This window comes from Gopherus evgoodei, chromosome 23 (assembly GCF_007399415.2).
Source record: "Gopherus evgoodei ecotype Sinaloan lineage chromosome 23, rGopEvg1_v1.p, whole genome shotgun sequence".
Classification (NCBI taxonomy): Eukaryota; Metazoa; Chordata; order Testudines; family Testudinidae; genus Gopherus; species Gopherus evgoodei.
In genome coordinates, this window is record NC_044344.1 from 4,406,387 (window position 1) to 4,426,193 (window position 19,807).

The 19,807-nt window shown below is 52.0% G+C and overlaps 1 protein-coding gene across 4 annotated transcripts in view; it reads right to left on the bottom strand.

Moving 5' to 3' along the window:
* The window catches only part of MLLT6 (MLLT6, PHD finger containing), a 74,568-nt gene that overhangs the window by 15,450 nt on the left and 39,311 nt on the right, over positions 1-19,807 (bottom strand). For all 4 annotated transcript variants that reach the window (XM_030540914.1, XM_030540915.1, XM_030540913.1 and 1 more), the window contains 5 exons: positions 18,617-18,715; positions 7,469-7,643; positions 5,574-6,161; positions 2,267-2,451; positions 1,308-1,425 (listed from right to left, as the gene is read on the bottom strand). In XM_030540914.1, the coding sequence (XP_030396774.1) occupies positions 1,308-1,425; positions 2,267-2,451; positions 5,574-6,161; positions 7,469-7,643; positions 18,617-18,715 (1,165 nt within the window). The remainder of the gene's footprint in view (positions 1-1,307; positions 1,426-2,266; positions 2,452-5,573; positions 6,162-7,468; positions 7,644-18,616; positions 18,716-19,807) is intronic.

Sequence of the window (19,807 nt, forward strand, 5' to 3'; positions counted from 1 at the left end):
ATTTCCAGCCCAGGTAGACATACCCGTGTTAGCATGCTAAAAATAGCAGCATTAGGGTTAGCTGCCCCAAGTACGTACCTAGGTTTCAGATGGGATGGTACCCGGGTGGCTAGCCCATCTCACCGCCCATGCAGTCGCGGCTACATGGCTATTTTCAATCAGAGCTAGCGTGGGTATGAGAACTAGTGTGGCCACAGGAGCTGGAAATTACACCCCAGCTCCTATACAGACCAACAGCTCCCAACGCACATGGACAGCGCCCCCCCCCCACTCCATGGCATGCACATATACGATATACCTTCTCCATGGGCTTACAAGTATGGAAACGCCGGAGTAAACGTTGGTACATGCTCCTCACATAGGCAGGCGCTCTCATGCAGACAAACCGACGTGCGGCACATACAAGGGGCCCAATTTTCAAAAGGGCTCAGGGCCAGATATTCAAGGGATTAGCATCGGCAATGGGGTTCAAACCCCCAGCAACTCCCCGCTCTGACACTTACTGCTAGATTTTCCCAAGAGTTCAGCATCCAACATACTGAACTCCTGAAAATTCTGGCCCCCAGGAGCACGAGATGGTCACAACAACCAAAGGCAAAACCAAAGGCTGGAAGTCAGGAGTGAGTGGGACCTTTTTTGTGCATTTTCTTGCAAACTACAAAATGGGCCCGCTGGGTTAGAAACATTAACTGCAATGCAGGAGGTTTCCCCCTCATGAGCATGGCCCTTTCTCAAAGCAAATAAGCCTGTTTTGCACGGGGGAAATGAACCATTCCAAAGACAAATTCAGCGCCAGAATATTTTCATGTGAACATAGCCGGTTTTGTTGCATTTCACAGAGAAGCCAGAGTCGAAGGGGGACAAAATCACCCCAAAACAAAAGATGAACATTTGTAGTGCAAAATGTTGTGGCAACTTTCCAAAAAATGTTCACTACATTTGCACAGCTCGAGTGTGTAAAATGACAAAATCTCAAAACGGTCACATTTTTTCACAATTCCAGTACACACCCAGAGACACAGAGTCTCCCCCGGACAATCCAGCATGTGTGCTCTCATCACAGGACCACCCCCACAGCTTGCTAGCTTCCCAGCCAAGTGCTCTGCTAATGCAGACATAGCATGAGCTGACAAAGACGCCACTGATCTCAACAGTTCATTCTTCCCAGCACACACCCTCGGCCTTCCAGCTCTTGGGATGGGGAGACAGCAGAGGAAACGGAGCTCAAACCGTGGACCTGGTTGTCTCAATTCTTCCGGGGAGACTCTTTCTGAGTTCTGAACTCACAGACCTTCTGATTCACGTACCTGCCCGGCTGCTTTCAGACTGGTTCAAAAGAGGGTTCATAGACAGGCCAGAGGTCAGGGGGCTTCCGAAAATGTGCGAAGAGGGGAGGCTAAAGGTGGATCCTGCCAGCGAGAACACCTGCAGGTGGGAAATTAACAAGAGAGACAGAAAACTTGCTGAACAGCCTGGGGAACCCGACGCTGCATTCCCACGCCTCCTCTAAACCTCCAAATGGGTCCCAGCCAACAGGGAAAATATTAGAAAAGAAAGGCAAGGAGTATCACAAGAGAGCCTGCTCTTGATTGAGCTTCCCAGTCCAAGCGGTTCAGATGAACAGCTGAGTATCAGGCTGGTTTCTGAATTTAGAGAAGCAATCCCTTTGGTTAACACATCAGACAGCATTCCTGGCTAGGACTTGCTCTTTGTCTTATGTACTTATATGGTCCCCATGACCATAGCATCTGTAGTACCACGAACTAACGTTTTTATCCTCAGGCAGGGCAGGGCTATTAGCCACATTTTACAGATGGGGGAAACCGAGGCACAGAGCAGCTAAGGGAGTTAATGACAATCACACAGGGAGCTTGGCAGAGCACTGGGGCTCCCAAGTGCTAGGCTAGCCTCCTAACCATGGGATCATCCTTCTTCTGGATGGTCTGGATGGTCCCTAACCATGGGATCATCTATCCTCCAGGTGATCTGTGAAGGAGGAAGGCCACCAGCAACGCTCCACTGAACTGAATCCCCGAGTCAGTGGGTGCTGGCAAGATGGATCTCAGGGAGCAGCGGTGCAGGAAGTGAGGTCTCCCACATGCTCCCGCCCATCTGGTTGTGCAGCAACAGAGGTCCCTCCTCAGTACTGCTCCTAAGAGGGGGAACCCCTCCTCCCCAGGCTGCATTGCACTGCTAGGCTACTGGGCCAGTCCAAATCACCTCCTGTATTATAACTCCCTCTCCCTCCCCCGCCACATGCTCTTACCTGGGTGGTGGACACCGCGGAAGAGGAGGAGGCTGGGATGGAGCTAGCAAAAGGGGAGCGGTTGAGCTGTGGGAGCGAGGAGGTGCCTTGGTGTGCGAGGAGGCTGGAGGAGAGGGGGGTGCTGCACACGGCCCGGAGCACCCCACCCCCATGGGAAATGGGGTCCTTGTTACTGGTGTAGATCCCTGCATGGAAAACAGAAGAGGGTGGAGCAGTAAGAATTCCCTGCTCAGCATTCAGAGCTGCATGGAGATTAAGGTCAGAAGAAACCACTAAAACATCTAATCTGACCTCCTGCCTAGCACGGGCCAGAGACCTTCCCCCAGTTTGCCCTGTACTGAGCCCCATAACTTGTGCTGGGCTAAAGCATCTTCCAGAGACGCAACCAGTCCTGCTCTGAAGGCCACCACTTCCCTTGGGCATTTGTTCTGATGGTCAATCACCCACAATGTGAAAAATGTGCACCTTGTTTCTACTTCAGATTTCTCTAGCTTTCACTTCCAGCCGTTTGTTCTCATTGGGACTTTCTCCCCTAGAAAAGATCCTTTTAATACCCAGTCATTTCTCCCTAGGAAGGAACATATACACCATAATCAAGTCACCCTTTGATCTTCCTTTTGATGAGCTAAATGGACTAAGTTCTCCCACCGCAGTGGTCTATGACTGTGCCCCGCCTGAGGAAAGTCAGTCAGGGGGCTGGAAGCTTATTGCAGGCAGCTTAGACTAGAATCCTCCTGGCCCCAAATCAAGTGGGAGATAAGCAAAACAGTCCTATCCAGGGACATGGAATCCCATTTTCATTTGGGGCCTAAAGTGTTTGTGTGTCCACTGATTTTGGATGCCTCCATCTTGGGGTCCCCCCCGGGGTATGATTTTTCAGAAAGGGTCAAACACCCTCAGCACTTGTCCATTCATCTGGAACTCTGGGGGTGCAATGCCCCCTGAAAACCAGGCCAGAGGTGTCTCCAGCTGGGCTCCCCAAAACCTAAGACACCCAGTAAAGAGTGGACACTCGAAAACTGAGGCCCAAGAGTGCCCCCTGCTGCCTGAGACCAGGTGCATTGAGCATCTTGTTTACTCTCTTGGACTCTAGAATGGAAGGGAGGGGAGACCTTCAGGCTCATGGTCATATATGGCCAGCCTTGGCATCTCCAGCCCCAGATTGCCATGAGCACTGGTGCCTCTTCAGCCCTGGCACACAGAGTGAATAGCGATGGAGCTCAGTCCTTCCACCTGAGGATGTCAAAAGTCTTTTGCAGCCTCATGATGCTCCCATTCTACAGACAGAGAAACCGAGGCACAAAGGCCCAGAATGGCGACTAGAACCCAGGAGCCCAGACTCCCTGTCTCCTACTCTCGACATGTGACCACGTTCCCATGGAGAAAAGCCAACATGAGCCCCAGCTGACGCCCAGACGGCAAGGTGCGGTGAAGCTGGATAAATGAGGTAGAAAGGTGAGGAAATGACTGTCAAGGGAGGGGTTCCCTCTGCGGCAGCCAGTGGGCCCCAGGGCTTGGATCCTGCAGAGCCCCTGCCAACATCCTCTTCCAAGAGGAGGAGAAGGAGGTTGGGGAATGAGCGAATGGGAGAAGGGAGCCTTGCAGCCGTTCCCCCAGCTCTGAACCGTCTCTTTGTTGTTCCCCGGGGATGAGGGAAGAGGAGAAATATCACCCAAGGTTATGACTATGGAGGTTGCATCAATTCCTGAGAGCTTCTCCCCAGACCACCGCCCCAATTCACCTCCCCACCACAAACTCTCTCAGGCAGCCCAGACAGACTGGGCCATTGCTCCCAGGCGCATGCAAAAAAATCCTCCCCGCCCCCGCCCACCATCTAATTTGACCTAAATAGGAGCATCTGCAAACAACCCACAATAGACTGACTCTGCTGCCAGAAGTGTCAAGCCTCAGAAGCAGGCTTAAGCACCAGGCCCCTCCTCCTGCTCCCTTGCCTTAACCCTTTCCTGCCGCAGCTCAGCACCGCTGCCCTCCATTCTGGCAAGGAGGGTTGTCGGGCTGGGCAAGGCGACTCTACTTTTGTCTACACATAAAAGTTGCACCTTTTTAACTACACTGGTCTACCCCTAGTGTGGGCTCAGTGGGACTGGTTAGTCATGTCGGTTAGTGAGAGGACTGGTTAGCCAGGTTATACTAGTTAGGCGTGTTTATGCCAGTATTCCCATAAGGGAAGGCGTATAAGCCAAACCTTTCTATCAGTGTAACTTCCTCCAGGCCGCTGTAGCGCTTCAGAGTAGATATTTACTACAGCAACAGGAGTAGTAAATCCATCGCCCTGAGAGGCGGTAGCTAGGTCAATGAAAGAATTCTCCCGTCAGCCCAGCGCTGTCTACATGGGACTGCAGTCTGTGTAACTACCCCACTCACAGGGTGTGGGTTTTTCACATTCCAGAGTGACGTAACGGGGTCGACCTAGTGTACATCAGCCCTCGGTCAATTAAAAAAAATTCACCTCCCTGTGGTCTAGCGCTTACTCACCCCGGGCAGCAGAACGGGTATTGGCTAGTTTAAAAAGTGGCTTTGCTTTAGAAAGGGGGACAATGTAAGAACTGTTTATCGATCCTCAATCTGGCGCCCAGATCTCAGCTAGCTCTGGTTTTGATGGTGACCGTCTCGTCCTTTCCCGATCTACCCTCTCCTTTGTTTATAAGCTCCAGTCTGGTTAAATCTGATGGCACCTGTGCAAATGTGGGTGTGAAATGCCCTTTGGGTTGGATTTGCAGGAGGAAAACTTGGCCTGGATCCTCCTGCTCACCTGGAACGGATCCAGGTGATGGATGGAAAGTAAGGGGGGAGAGGAAAACCAGAACTGGATTTCTAGGGCCTTCTGGAATGGATGTAGAACAGCACTCCTGACTGGAGATGAACCTGACATTGGATTGAATCCTGTGCTCACCTGGGAGGGATTCTGAACCCCGCCTCAGAAAGGAGAAAAAAACATGAACTGGATTTCTATGGTCATTTGGAATGGATCTGGGGCACAGCCCTGGGTGGAGCAGGGGGGCTGGAAAGGAGAACTTGAACTGGATTTTTATGGACATCTGGAATGGATTCACACCAGAGCCCCCTGAGAGGAGAAGGACCTGAAGCTGGACTCCTCTGTTCACCAGCTGCCAACGCCCAGATCCTCAAAAGATATTTAGGGGCCTAACTCTGACTGATTTCAACAAGGGCCAGGTACCGAAATACCTTTGAGGGCCCTGGGAGGAGGGCCTCATGCCGGCTGAGCAGTGGAAAAGTAGGTTGCAGGAAGCCACATGCCCCGGGACGGGTACTGAGGGGAACACACCTGAGCCCAGCAGGGGAGACTCCAGGCTGAGGCTGGGCAGGGTCCCGGTGTGGCTGAAGGACCGGGATGAGTTGCCGATGCTGGAGCTGACGAGGGAGCCCCCGGAGAAGGGTGAGGAGGAGGTAGACGTGGACCCAGCCAGCTGGGTGCCCAGCATCTCCTTGTTCTTGCCTCCCTTTGGCCTGCCAGGCCCGTGCTTGCTTTTCTTGCTGCCTTTGTGCTTCTTCTCCTTCAGCACCTCCCCATCCTCGATGCTGAGGGAGGGCATGCGCTTGTGGCTGCCGCCGCCAGTGCCACCGCCTCCCCCCGAGGGGCCACTGACTGGGTTCGAGGCCTTGTAGTCCACGGGGGAGGCAACGCGGCCCCGCTGCTGGCTCACCGCCGAGGTGGAGAAGCGCATGATAGAGCCGAAGCCCGAGAATATGACCTTCTGCTCGAAGACGTCCCCTTTCTGTCCTTCGTACAGCGGGGAGCAGTGGGAAGAGGAGGAAGAGGAGGAGACGGGCTTCCGGTACTTCTCTTCTTCCTGCTCGAGCTTGGGGAATGTCACAAAATCCTGGGAGCCCTGCAGGGAGCTGCATGAGGTGCCTATGGGGAGCAAAGAGGAACAAAGAGGTGGGAGCAGCAATTTAGAACTCAAATCCTCCCGCTGCAAAAGCCCGGATGCCTGAGCTAAAGGAGGATCAGCATCCGCAGTATAGGATATAGGACACACAGGGCAGCAGTCCTCTCCAGCAGAGATGTGTGCTAGCAGGCTCATTACAACAGTAAAGATCCCACTACATTCTTCTGTAAGAGTAAGGAGTCTGTCCCCAATTCCTACTCCCGTCATGCAGGGCACTGTCTGTGGGGAGGCGACTGCCCCTCCAGCCTAGTTTGGGGTCCCATGGGATAAGAGGTGCTAGAGGAAGGTATGCTTATTACAATGGTTCTAGTGAGGTCAGAACTCCTGAGCTCAGATCCAGATCCAAGGCTCAGGGTATCTGGAAGCTGAGTTTTGGTTCAGGCCCACCTCAAAGTTAAGGAGGGACACCACTGACTCAAGGAAGAAAGGGCAGGTGCTGCACAGGCCTTCTCTGTGCATTTTCCTTTTCCTCTTCCCTTTATTCTGACAGATGGACCTTCCTTTCCTTGTAGTGAAGACAGGCTCATTCAAGAGGGCAACTCCAGTCCACATCTGGACCTGATTATTCCCTCCCCACATGGAATTAATAATAGTAAAACTCTGGTGGGACCTCAAGGGCTTTTAGAATCAGTAATTAATGAAGTTTTCTAACTCCCCCAGAAGGTGGCTCAGGATAATTTTAGCTGGGAGGAAACTGAGACATGGGGGGAGGGGGAGCAACTTGCTCAAGGTCAACCTGGGCAAAGCCAAGAATAGAGCTCAGGTGTCCTGACTCCTTCTTAGCTCCTGGCTAGATCACACTCCCTGAGTTTTCTGGCTAAGGGGGTATTTTCACTTGTGTTGGGGAGCCTAAGCCTGTATGGACAGGGGTTCTCAGTTTGTACTCAGACAGCAACAGGAATTTAATAACGGGGCCTCAATTCCCCTCCACCCCCACCCCACTGCTGTTCATTTCATTTAGCCCAAGAAAAGAAAGTCCAGGGGGGCAAACTGCTCCCCTGAAGCCATGGAGCTGCACCAGGGATGAGTCTGACTCTCTGTTGCTTTTAACTCTTTATAAGCTGATCCACTCTGGTAACTGGAGGACCAAGAACTCTATGAGTGTCTCTGCTCTCCACACTTTATATGCCGGACTTCTACAGTTCCCTCCTGCTTTGCCTTGTGAGTGATCCTTGCTCCTTTTGCCAGCATGAAGCATGATCGTCTCTCTCTCCTCACTCAGTCTCTGCTCTCCTCTCTCCCTGCCAACTGCACCCGCACACCCCCTTACCTGCAGGCTGGAAAGTGCTGCTGGAGGGAGCTGAGGTGAAGCTGGTGGAGCTTTTCCCACTTCCCGTCTTTTTCCCCTTGTGGCTGGTGCCATGGCTTGAGGACTTCTTCCCTTTCACCTCTAACCTGCTGACCTCCGAGGTCTCTTTGCTACCTTCATGGTGGCCGGTGGAACCCTGGAAAGCAGACAGACAGAGCGGCCAAGAGTCAGGCCAGATGTGCACACAGCTGGCTCTCTCTTTACCGATTTTCCATTTTACATCATTTATTCCAATAACAGGATAGTCCAAGCATAGCTCATGACCAATTCTTCCTCCCCCTCAACACCGGGGAGAAGAGCAATATTCTCACAGTTCAGCTATTTTGGGGGCACTTGTTTTGAGAGTCCTAGGACTTGATTTTCAGAGGCGCTGGATATTTGCAGCTCCTCCTGACTTCAGCTGGACTTATGGGTGCACAGCCTCTGAAAACCAGGCACTGCCCCCAAACTGGGGGCAGCCAAAGCTAGGGATCATTTGAAAATCTGGGCTTGTGTGACTTCCTCCAGGTCACATTCTGCGGGCCAAATTTAGAGGTGATGTGTAAGGTGACATAAGTGATTGTTATTAGCAATATAATAATATTAACATTTTATTATTGATAAGTATTTGTTTTTATCTGTGTCATGGACCAGCACCCCAGTGTGCTCGGGGCTGTACAAACATGGAACAAAACGACAGTTCCTGCCCCAATCCAAGGGTGAGAGAAGAGAGAGATGGACACAGCCAGATGGGGGAGCATAAGGGTGTAATGAGACAATACTGGCCTGCTCTTAGCTGGACTCCCTTAACCTTGGAAAGGCTCCCTTAGACTTACAAAACCCACGCTGGCGTGTGAATGGTGCCAGGGCATCTTCTGGAGCCAAAGGGATCTATTCGACTGGTAACAACTCCAAAAGGCTCAGAACATCCCGAGGCCTTTTGCCTCAATCCCGGTTATAACCATGGCTCAGAACTCAGCAGCGCTGTCTCTACATGCCCCAGCCAAAACAGACATTATGAGCACAATAAGAACCTCTGGGGCGATAATTATCTCGTGTTGATTTGCAATTTGTGGGGCTGACTGCACTCAGAGCCACGGACTTGAGAGATGGGGCATTTTAGCCTTTCCCCGATGGAGCCAATGCAGGGCTGTACCCTGTTGCATGTTTTCTAATGCTTTGTCCAAGCTGCTATTAAAAATTCTCATGGATCGGATTGCCCACCACTGTCTTTGACAGACTCTTCCACAGTTTCACAGTCCTTGCTGTCAGGAAATTTGATATTAAGAAAAGGAAACGTCCCATTAGTCCTAGCTCTGCTCCCTTGTAATCTAAATAGCCTCTTCTTCCCTTCAGATGTTGGGAGACTTGTGGTCTCCCTTAGCCAAGCCATGTGCATTTAGGCTGAGATATTTCAAAGGGACCTATTGAAATCCAATGGGATTTGGTCTTCTAACTTCTTTATGCACCTTTGAAAATTGCAGGCTCAGGGCTTTAATTTTCAGAAATGCTGAGCAGGCCCCAACTCCAGCTGGAGTCCACAGGATCCGGGCACATCTCAAAATCAGCCCGTCAGCCCTTTCATCTCCCCAGTCCCTTAGTCTCTGAGCTGGTAGCCATATTGTTCCTGCTATCTAGGTGCCCAGAACTGAATGCAATATTCCACATGAAGCCAGGCCTCCATAGGGTGGGACTATCAAGTCCCTGCTCGGTGATGTGATACCGCTGCATGTCAAGCCCTACGCTGCTCATCCACCAAGCATCCATTAATGCAGCTCCCTTCATGTCTCCATTGCTACCATTCTGCACCAATGTCTGGTCTGCCCAGGAACCCCAGGCTGGCTAACCTAGAAGATCACCTGGAGCCTTCCCACTGTGTACAGTGGAGGAAGCTAAATTGGCAGGGCAGCTTTCTATGCTGCAGTGACCGATGCTAGAGAAAAACTCCAGAGAGAGAGAGAAGAGAGAGAGAGAGATAGAACCTGAGGTGTCCATCCACGTGAAATGAAGCAGACTAGTCAGATGCTAGGGAATCTGGGAGCTTGGAAGGATGGGCCAGGAAATGCAGTGGGTTGAACAGGAGGGAAGTCTGGTGGGTCGGGAACTGGATCTCTCACGACATCCGCAGTGGGATGTGGTGTTTTCAACCCTTCACCAGTTCGAAGGCAGCCGCAGCCCAGTAATGTTTGAAAGTCACTAAGGGTGAGATTCTATTTCCACGGTCACTTTTCTGGCCACCGCTGCAATGTGACAGTCCCAGCCCAAAATAAAACACCTTTGATGCGACTGCAAGCTTCTTGTATTGCCTCAGAGCTTTCTGAGGGGCAGATTTGAGCAAGATCTTGGCTCCACGCTCCCCGATTCCAGGGGACCTCCTCTTTGAAAGGGTAAAAAATAGGCCTGTGATGCAGGCACATGGATGCTTGGATAAAAATCTATCCCTATTTCCCCTGCTTGGTCTAATCACTCCACACAATGCAATGGCTGGCAGCCTAATGCGGGCCAGATGTGTTGAGAATATGAAAGACAGGAGAAAGGGAGTAGTGGAAATTGGAAAAGGGGTGGGGTGGGGGCATCTGTGTTTTCTCATCACTAACTTCTGGATGTTGAAGATTAAGCTCTCTTGATTTATGATCACAGAGGGAGCAGGAAAATCTTTCCGACCTTCCCCATCTGCGAGCTGAGGGCAGAAGGAGAGGAGGAGGGAGAGCGGAGTCTGGGAGCAATGAGATGCAGTCAGGCCATTCAAACGCCACAGAGAAAGCACACCTCTTGTCTCAAGCAGCTCCACCAGGATGCTGACACATGCCCTTTGAAACAGGAGTCAAAATGGGTGCAAAACCCTCAAGACTGCCTCATAAATCCATCTCTTCTGATCCTCCCACCAGATGTGCCAGGCTACCAAGGGGCAGAGAGAGGGAGACAACCCATATCAAAGAGCCTTCTTTTTAATCTAGCAGGCCAAGAAGGGAGTGCGGGGAGCATCATGGATTAGCAGCACGACGGGGTGAAATCGGCGCTGGCAAACGAATCTTGGTTGCAAAATTAAACACATAGATACAGTTAACAGAGGGGCCATGCTGGCTCAGGGGACTGGCAATGGGCTACAGAGCCGTTCACCTGCACCACTGAAAGCCTGGCCCACATGGCAGTACTGGATATTAGGAAAAACTTTTCCACTAGGAGGGTGGTGAAGCACTGGAATGAGTTCCCTAGGGAGGTGGTGGAATCTCTTTCCTTACAGGTTTTTAAGGTCAGACTTGACAAAGCCCTGGCTGGGATGATTTAGTTGGGGTTGGTCCTGGTTTGAGCAGGGGATTGGACTAGATGACCTCCTGAGGTCCCTTCCAACCCTGAGATTCTATGAAGTCAATGGCAAAACTCCCATTGATTTCAAAGGGGCCAGGGTTTCCCACCAGGGCGCTGGATGGTTACTGGCAGTATTGGCTGTGTGTATGCGCCACTAACTGGTGGTCACAGCCCAGATCAGAGCCGTCCATATCACCGAAATAAACCCTCCGACCTCTCCCTGCACACGCACACGCATAGGAGAAGTCAGGAGAATTGGGCTCTGTTCCCAACTCAGCTGGGTGACTGTGGGAAAATTGCTTCCCCTCTCTGTACCTCTGTTTCTCCTCCCCACCTTTTGTCCGTTTAGATTGTGAGCTTTCTGGGGCATACAGTGTGTACGTACAGCACCTAGCGCAACGGGGCCTCGATCTTGGCGGGTGCTACCATGATACAAAGACTGAATAGACCCTAGAGATTTTAATCCCCACCCATTCCTAGATGTGGTCTGTCCTGCTCAGCCCTGATGGGTGGGAAGATTTCCTTGTTGCTGTCCACTCTGTATCTGTCCTGTTGCTACACAGAGGCCTTCAGGGCTGTCAACTTTCCCCCAGCACTAAATTCACCAGAAGGGGGACATGGGGGGCAAATTCCAAAGGATGTATTGTGTGTGTGTGTGTGTGTCTGTGTGTTGGGTGGCAGGTGAAGCATGTTGTGGAGAGACACCCCACAGGGCTGAGAACATGACAGATCCCTCGCAAAAACTCAAGAGGTATTTACATTTTAAAAGGCCTGTTTAAAATAGCACAAGGGAGAGGGGTCTCCCAACCCAGCCGAGTCCATGAATCTTATGAGGAATCCAATTCCGCGAGTCCGTGAGCCAGGAGCTGGAAGGACCAGACCAGACCCATACACCACATACATTCCCAGAGCCACATGCTACCCCCCATCACAGCTGTACCTTTTTCCCGGCCTCTGTCCGACACTCTGCAGCACCTGAGCTGTTCATTCATTTATATATTTATCGGAAATTAGAAGAGCACCTCTTTGCGCTCTGATAGGTGGGATGAGCTGCTAGAGGGAACCACTGACAACGAAGCAGGGGGAGGGGTGAAAAACACTTGTACAGAACTGCCTGCCTTGGATTAAACTAATACTGATGGGGGGTGAGGGAGGGGAGGATGGGAACAGTGAACAATCCAGTGACAGGAGCAGCTTCTTCCCACCCAGGTGAGACAAAGGGATGCAGGGAAGCAGCCACCCAAAAGGGCCAGCAAGAACCAGTTGCCTGTTAGAGATGGAGCTTTGGCCATGGCAGCGAGAGCCTTCTGCCTAAGGTACGTGAATGGCTCCATCACCACGGCATCGGCGCCTCACAGTCTTGAATGGATTTATCCTCACAACACCCCTGTGAGGTTGGGCCGTGCTGATCTACCCATTTTATAGATGGAGAATGGAGGCACAGAGAGACTGAAGGCCCAGATTTTAAAAGGTATTTAGGCTTTGCAACACCTAACTGATTTAGGAGCCTACATCGCATTTTCAAAGGGATTTAAGGGGGCACTCAGGAGCCAGAATCCCATCGACAGTTGATAGGATTTAGGCTCCTAAATGCCTTTTGAAAATGATACCTGGGCTCCTAAACCAGTTAGGCAGTGCAATGCTGAGCACAGCAATGCCTGAATGCCCAATTTTCCAAATCCAAAATGAATCCCCAAACCACTGCCCCATCCCTCCTCTCCTTAGAAGAGCTCTAATGTGGTTGCTTAATAATAACAGCTGGGGGTGTCCCTCAGGGCTCTATTCCCAACTTCCAGTGGGACCCGGGCACTTAGCTCATTCAGGCCCCTTTGGAAAACCTCAGGTCATAATAATACGTTGTATTTCTGGGGCAGCTCCCCTCCGAGACTCTCAAAGTTCCTTGCAGCGGTCAAAGAAGGACGCCATCTGAGGACACAGGTCAACTCAGCCTTGTTACCTTCATCCTCAGGAGGGGAAAACTGAGCAACTGAGATTCAGGGGTCGCTCTGATGATTCATGGCAAAACTCCCATTGGCTATTTCTACCCTGTCTAGGTTCTTGTACCACACCCATCACCATGCTAACTAAGTGCCTTCTGGGCGCGGAATCGCATTGCTTAGTGCAGAGGTTCTCAACCTTTTCCTTTCTGAGGCCCCTCCAACATGCTATAAAAACGCCACTGCCCACCTGGGCCACAATAACTGGCTTTCTGCATATAAAAACAAGAACCGGCATTAGGGGGCAGCAAGCAGGGCACTTGCCCAAGCCCCATGCCACAGGGTCCCCCCTTGAAGCTACATTGCTCAGCTTCGACTTCAGCCTCGGGTGGCAGGGCTCAGGGCTTCAGCCTCATGCAGTGGGGCATCAGCTTTCTGACCTGGGCCCCAGCAAGTCTAATGCCGGCCCTGCTTGGCGGACCCCCTGAAACCTGCTCATGGCCCCCAGGGGGTCTTGGACCCCTGGTTGAGAACCACTTAGTGCAAGACTTGAAGATGCTCAGATACTGCAGTGCTGCATGGTACAAGAACAGACTTCAGGATCAGGCCCGAAGTGACGTGTCCCAGGACCCCAAAGTTCTCCCGATGGGCTGGGCATCACGTTTGCTGGGTTCCCTCCCCTGGTCCCATTTCATTTTATTTACACAGACATTACAGATGTTTGGGGGGGGGCCCCGGAGCTCGATTTCCCAGTACAATTGCCCCCCTTTTGTCACCCTCTCGTCAGCCCTGCTCTAGGTTGCAGAGAAGAACCCACTTCTCCTCACTTCGAGCCGTGTGCTTTTACCAACAGCCCATGCTTCAGACCAAGGAGGGGTGAGAGGATCCTTACTGCAGGTTTCCAAGTGCTTAATTAAGGCTTGCTCTGATTTCTAGGAGGTGGGGGGGACCATGAGCATCTCCCCCTGCCCCCTCAGCCCCTCATGCAATCACAGGGATCACAAATCAAGATGAAACAGGCCTGGGGCAAAATTCCCCAAGGCTCTTCCAGGATGGGGCTCTGGCTCATGACAGACTCAGGCCAGCTGGTGTACAGCAAGACTCAGACAACACTGGGAAACCAAAAAGCTGCCCTGTCTCCTTGATGGAAATGTCCAATCAGATGCTTTCCCCTCCCCAACTCCCTTTTCCAGCACCTGACCTGGAAGGATGGGTGAGGGGAAGGCCTTGGCATGGATGACTTGCTTGGATTGCAGAATCCAGAGCAAGCCGGCCTTGCCTGCCAGATGTTGCAGCCCGAAGCATGTGCGATTGCGTGTCAACAAGTGATCAGGATGTCTGCAGCTGGTGGGAGAAAGCAGCTGGAGCAGCCAGGAATGGCAGCAGATTTACTGCAAGTGCACTAGGCAGGGCCATGATGGCTCCCCAGGGGCTTCTGCAGGCAGAGAGGATAGACACAGCCGCCGTTGTGCACCGGGCTTGGATACCTGGGACCAAAATGGCCGAGCATCTGCTGCAAGATGAGTTTCTGGTTGCACAAACCGCCCAACCGGTTCCTAAATAGGCCAATCCTGTGCCTGAATCCTCCCCACCACAATTTCCCCTCCCCTAGCAACCCACCTTCTCTCAGCACCCTGTACGCCATCCCAGGAACACACTCAGCATCAGCTATCTATGCGACTGACATGGCCCTCCTCAGTGAGCTCTTTATCTTAGTTATCCTCACGGGAAGGGAAGCTCGGCCAGTGCTCTTCCCCCTCTTTGACATGTGGGAAGCAAAGGTACCGAGTGACTAAGGTATGTCTACACTGCAGTTAACCCCCCGCAGCTGGCCTGGGGCAGTTGAGTCAGGCTGTGGGGCCTGTTTAACCACAGTGTAGACCTTCAGCCTGGGCTCTGGGACCCTGTGAAGGGTGGAGATCCAGTGGCTAAAGCTGCTGGGAAAAAGTGTGGGACAGACAGACGGAGGCTTTATGAGTTCAACGCTGATTCCTTATCTCTGGCACCCAAATATCGGCCTGAGTTAACAATTCCCCGCCCCCTTCTCCTCCCCCCACAACTCGTGCACTCATTAAAAATGCTGACAAGCTTTGATCCTGCCTGTCTGCATATTGGGACAGAAGCACAAATCCCATTGGAGATGTGGCTGCCTTGGCAACCATGCTACCAACTCCCGCTCCTGGCCAAGCTGAAAGAGATTAGCTGGCAGCCTCTACCCTGGGTTGGATGCCAAGGGCTGCCCATGTGCCCCTTCCACGCACAGGGTGCCAGGAGAGAGGGAGGGTGCTGCCGCCCTTGGAAGGGTTCAGATGCCTGGATGCAGACATCCGGCCCTCTTGAATTCAGGCCGGCCCAGGGTTACAAGGACAGCTCCTCCCAACATTGTTCTCCATTAGTCTATTGACTTTAGGGTGACCAGACAGCAAATGTGAAAAATCGGGATGGGGGTGGGTACAAGGAGCCTGTATAAGAAATAAACCCAAAAATTGGGACTGTCCCTATAAAACTGGGACCTCTGGTAACTCTAAGTGGCTTTCCCTGGATCACACAGAAGGGTGATCAGCAGAGAGCCTGGTTCTTTCAGACCTTGCAGGCTTTTCGAGGGTCCCTAAGAAACCCTCTTATTGGAACACAAGGCTCCATGGTCCCATCAAACTCTTGGCTTCCCTGATGAGACTGCCATGGAGAGGCCCATGTGCTGTGGCAGTGAAGAAACCCACCCAGCTTGCCACTTGGTCTGGATTCAAACTGGCAGCCAAGAGGCAAAGGGCTCCCCGTTGCCAATGCCCTGAGACGTCCAGCTCAGTTACCGCTGAGCCGGCCACGCTGCTTCCTGCTTTATACCAGAGCCTGCTCTCCCCCCAGTTAGCCCTATTCACTGCTGCTGGACAGGGTGCGGTCTCTGTCCCCAGAGTCACTGGAATGCTTGGAATGTGGTGGGTGACCCCCCCCAGCTGCCGGGATAAGAGCCTGAATCCAGGAGGACAGCTAGGTCAGCGGCTGCGGGAGAGCCTGCTCTGGCCCCAGCAGGGAAACTCTTACAAGACCTGCCAGGAATGTGTTAGGGCTGCAGGGAAGGAGGAAGAAGTGAGCCCCACTGCCTTGGGGAAAGAGCCATTCCATGGGTAGACCAGGCTGGGGTTTGACGATGAGCATGCAGCACGGTCGCTGTCTCTTCCTCTGGTTCTACGCCATGGTCACGAAGCATCTCAAGCGAGGCAATGCCACTGGTGATATCACAGTAGCGCTGAGGGGCGCAGCTGAGATCAGGACCCCATTGTGCTAGAGTCGACACTGGACAGACACACAACCTAAACAAGCCAGAGTGAGGGAAACTGAGGCACGGAGTGGGAAAACAACTTGGCCAAGGTGACTGTCAGCATCAGGAATAGAACCCCACTCTCCTGATGCTTAGTCCCATGCTCTAACCACTAGCCTGCCCAGCCTCTCTCGCTATAAATCTAAACGTGATGACAAAGCTCTACCAACTAGTCCATCCACAAATACTTTTTAGTTTGCCACCTGCCCCCACAGATCTGAGCACTTAACTTTGTCCCAGACAAAGTCCAGTTGGGGTAATTCTACCCATCTCCACCAATCAAAGGTGCATGCTGGGGGCTTGGCTCCTATCTCCCAGAGATCCCTGGGTGAGTCATTTCTATTATCCCACAACACATTGCAAAAATTTCTCAAAAGGCATTGTGCAGGACGGCAGCCCGAGGGACACAGGGATTCCTACCCACGGCGTACTGCACTTTGCATTGACACCAGCACTGCTGGTGAGTACATGCCGTGCTGATGCAAGCAGCCAAATATGCACGCACACCAGCACTATACTAACTTTGGTGGTTGTACCAGGATGTAACTGACACCGATCTAAGTTTATAGTGTAGACATGGCCTAAAGCCCTATGGGTGTTATTTTTGCATTACACCAGTGCACACTCCATGTAGATGCACAGCACTGGTGCAAGATGGAGCTTGCCCCAGTGTCATGTATCTCTGTTGGGGATTTCCAGCTGTGTAACTGTACTTGTGTCATCACACCGGTGCCAGTATCTATCACGTATCCTTCTGCAATTTCAAACAGATTTTCCACTTCCAGTCCTGAACTGTTGTGCAATGCTGCAGCGTGCTGTTAAACAGCTGCTGCATTCCACCCCAGAAGTGGGTGCGTTTCAGTAGCAGAAAGCTTGAGCAATGCTTTAGGATCTATGCACAGAAGGTACTTTGGGAATGCCACTCGTTATGAAGATTAATAACAACACCCTGTGGAAAGACTATGGCCTCGTCACTCAGCAACGGCCAGCGTAATCAGGATCACCTGAATTTCAGCTTACAAAGGTCCCTGTATAAATCAAGTTAGGCCCTTCCCCCCATTCGTATAAAGGTCTGGCAGGACCCGGGAGGAGACAGTGGGCAATTGTCTAAGAGGCACTCTAGCTAGTCGGGAGCCAGGTTTTGAATTTCGACATGAGCTTGGAAATAATCTTCTTTGCACATCAGTCCCCGGCAGCTCTGTGAACTGGGGGACTCTGCCGCTCAGGACAGCAAGTCTAACTGCAATAATACAGGGCTGGGAAGAGTGCAAAAAAGTGGAGTGTGGGATTCCATGCCCAGCTCAGCTGGGGCACCTTGATTGTGCCCACCAGTTATTCCAGTCCTGGCTCCTGCAGTCTGCTGCCGCAACTCAGTTCTGATCCGCATCTCCCCTGCTGTTCCAGCCCTGGACCTCACGCGCAACTTGGATAATTCCCTTCAATCCTGACCAGAAACACACCCCCTGCTATTCCAGTTCTGGGCCTCTCACACAGTTCGGATAGCTTGCCTCTGTCCTGCCCGGCTGCTATCCCCTCCCCACAGAGTATTCCTTGTGTGTAGATGCCATTAGCGCAGGGTATACCTGCAACCACCTTTAAATAGTCTTTCTGAGGGGGGCTGGTGGGCCATATTTTCTATGGGTTCTAGCCAGAGTATAACTGTATAGAGCAGGCTGGACTTTCCTCCAGTTACTTTGGCATTAGTGAGAGGAGAATCAGGCTCTGGGAGTCAGGATGTCTGGGTTCTAGTTCTTGCTGTGACGCTGGGGCAAAACATGTCACCTCTCTGGCCTTGATTCTGCTTTGACCAAGCTCCACCACGTCTATGCTGCTTATTCTGAGGTTTGGCCCCTGGCACAAATTAGAGCAGCCTCAGGGCTGCAACAACCGCCTATGGGGCTTTGTACGCCCCGGCATGCCCCCAACACTGGGGCTGGTGTAGAGCCAATGTAGACAGTTCTGCACCATCCAGGGAAGCCCCTATAGTAAGGGTGCTCCAGAGTAAGGAGCTGTGATGTCTTTCATGAAGCGGCCTTAGGGCAGTAGGGACTCAGCCCGTCTGTGCCTCAGTTTCCCTATAAATTAAGGAAATACAGTAACTACCTGTCTGCCCTACTGGGGTGCTTTCAGGCTTGGCTGGAAGGGCTTAGAGAAAGGCAAAGTGCCAGGGCCTTGGTCTCCAGTTGTCCCTTCCTACCCTGAAATGGAGGTACCTGGGCTGCCCATCTGCCCGAACTGTTTACAGCACGGCTGCAGAGAGGGCAACACATGGATGTTTCATCTATTGTACCGGAGCTTTAAACCCAAACTTCTGCTGCCAAGCAGACTAAGACCTGCCGCTCAGCCACTGGGGAGTTAGGCCACTGATCGGGTCCTCAATGCCAACGGAAAGCGAGAGACAGCCGCACTGTGAAATTCCCAAGTTGGTTGTAGAGGGAGGAGCGAATAAGGGCAGAAGAAGGAAGAATGTGAGAAAACAGGAATCAAAATAAAGGGATAAAGCCTCTCTTGCCCATCACTTCCCAGAGATAGCCCCCACCCAACAGCACCTCACAAATCTGGTACCTTCTCAGCAGGGACGGGCACAGAGGACGGGGCGAGGCTGGTGGGAGACTCCGGATGTTTTTTGTGCTTCTGTTTAGGTCTTTCCTTGTCCTTCCGACTCTGCAAAGGAACCAAGAAAAGTGTTGAAAGGACAAGTTTTCTGCTGGGGTGGGAACAGAGATTGCAAAAGAAAAAAAGAGGAGGAGGTTTGTGCTGGGGTGGATTTACAGCTACCCATTTATCTTCCTCTCTCCCCCACACCAGCCATGCCTCCTCACACCCACTTCTGGGAGCGTCCCACTCCCACTATCTCTGCCCCAGCTGCAGCCCACATCTGGCATACAGAATATCCACAGGATCCCCCGAATCAGTTTCTGGTAAGATGATACAGGGAACGGTTTAACGTGCCCTGGCTGATTTCAAGAAACTTAAGCCCTCCTCCTCTTCTCCCACAGGGGCTCTGTGCCCCATTGCTTCAGCCCTATCCCCTCATCAAAGGTCTCAGACTCGCACAGCACTGCAGTTGGTGGGACAGTCCATCAAACTGTTCTCTGTACAAGGACACATGGTTAACGAGATCAGCAGGCCAAGGGGGGAACCTAGGTGGCAAAGCTCAGGATCCAAAGAGATGACAAAAGGGGGAATTGATAGAGGTCTATAAAATCATGACCGGGGTGGAAAAAGCAAATCAGAAAGTGTTATTTACCCATTCACATAACACATGAATCAGGGGCCACCCAGTGAAATTAAGAGGCAGCAGGTTTAAAACAAACAGAAAGTACTTCATGCAACGCCCAGACAGCCTGTGGAACTCCTTGCCGGGGGATGTTGTGAAGGCCAAAAGTATAACTGGGTTCAGAAAAGAATTAGATCAGTTCATGGAGGATAGGTCCATCAGTGGCTATTAGCCGAGGTGGGCAGGGAGACAGCCCCATGCTCCGGGCATCCCTAAGCCTGACAGCCAGATGCTGGGAGTGGACAACAGCAGATGGACCGCTTGATAACTGTCCTGTTTTGTTCATTCCTTTTGAAGCACCTGGAACTGGCCACTGTGGGAAGACAGGACACTGGGCTAGATGGACCTTTGATCTCAGCCAGTATGGCTGTTCCTATATTCTAATATTCCCCCCAGTCTGCTTGGTTTGGGCCCCTCTATCAATGACAGCTGGATTGTTCAGGGCAAAATCCATCCTGGTTTCCATTCTCTAAAGC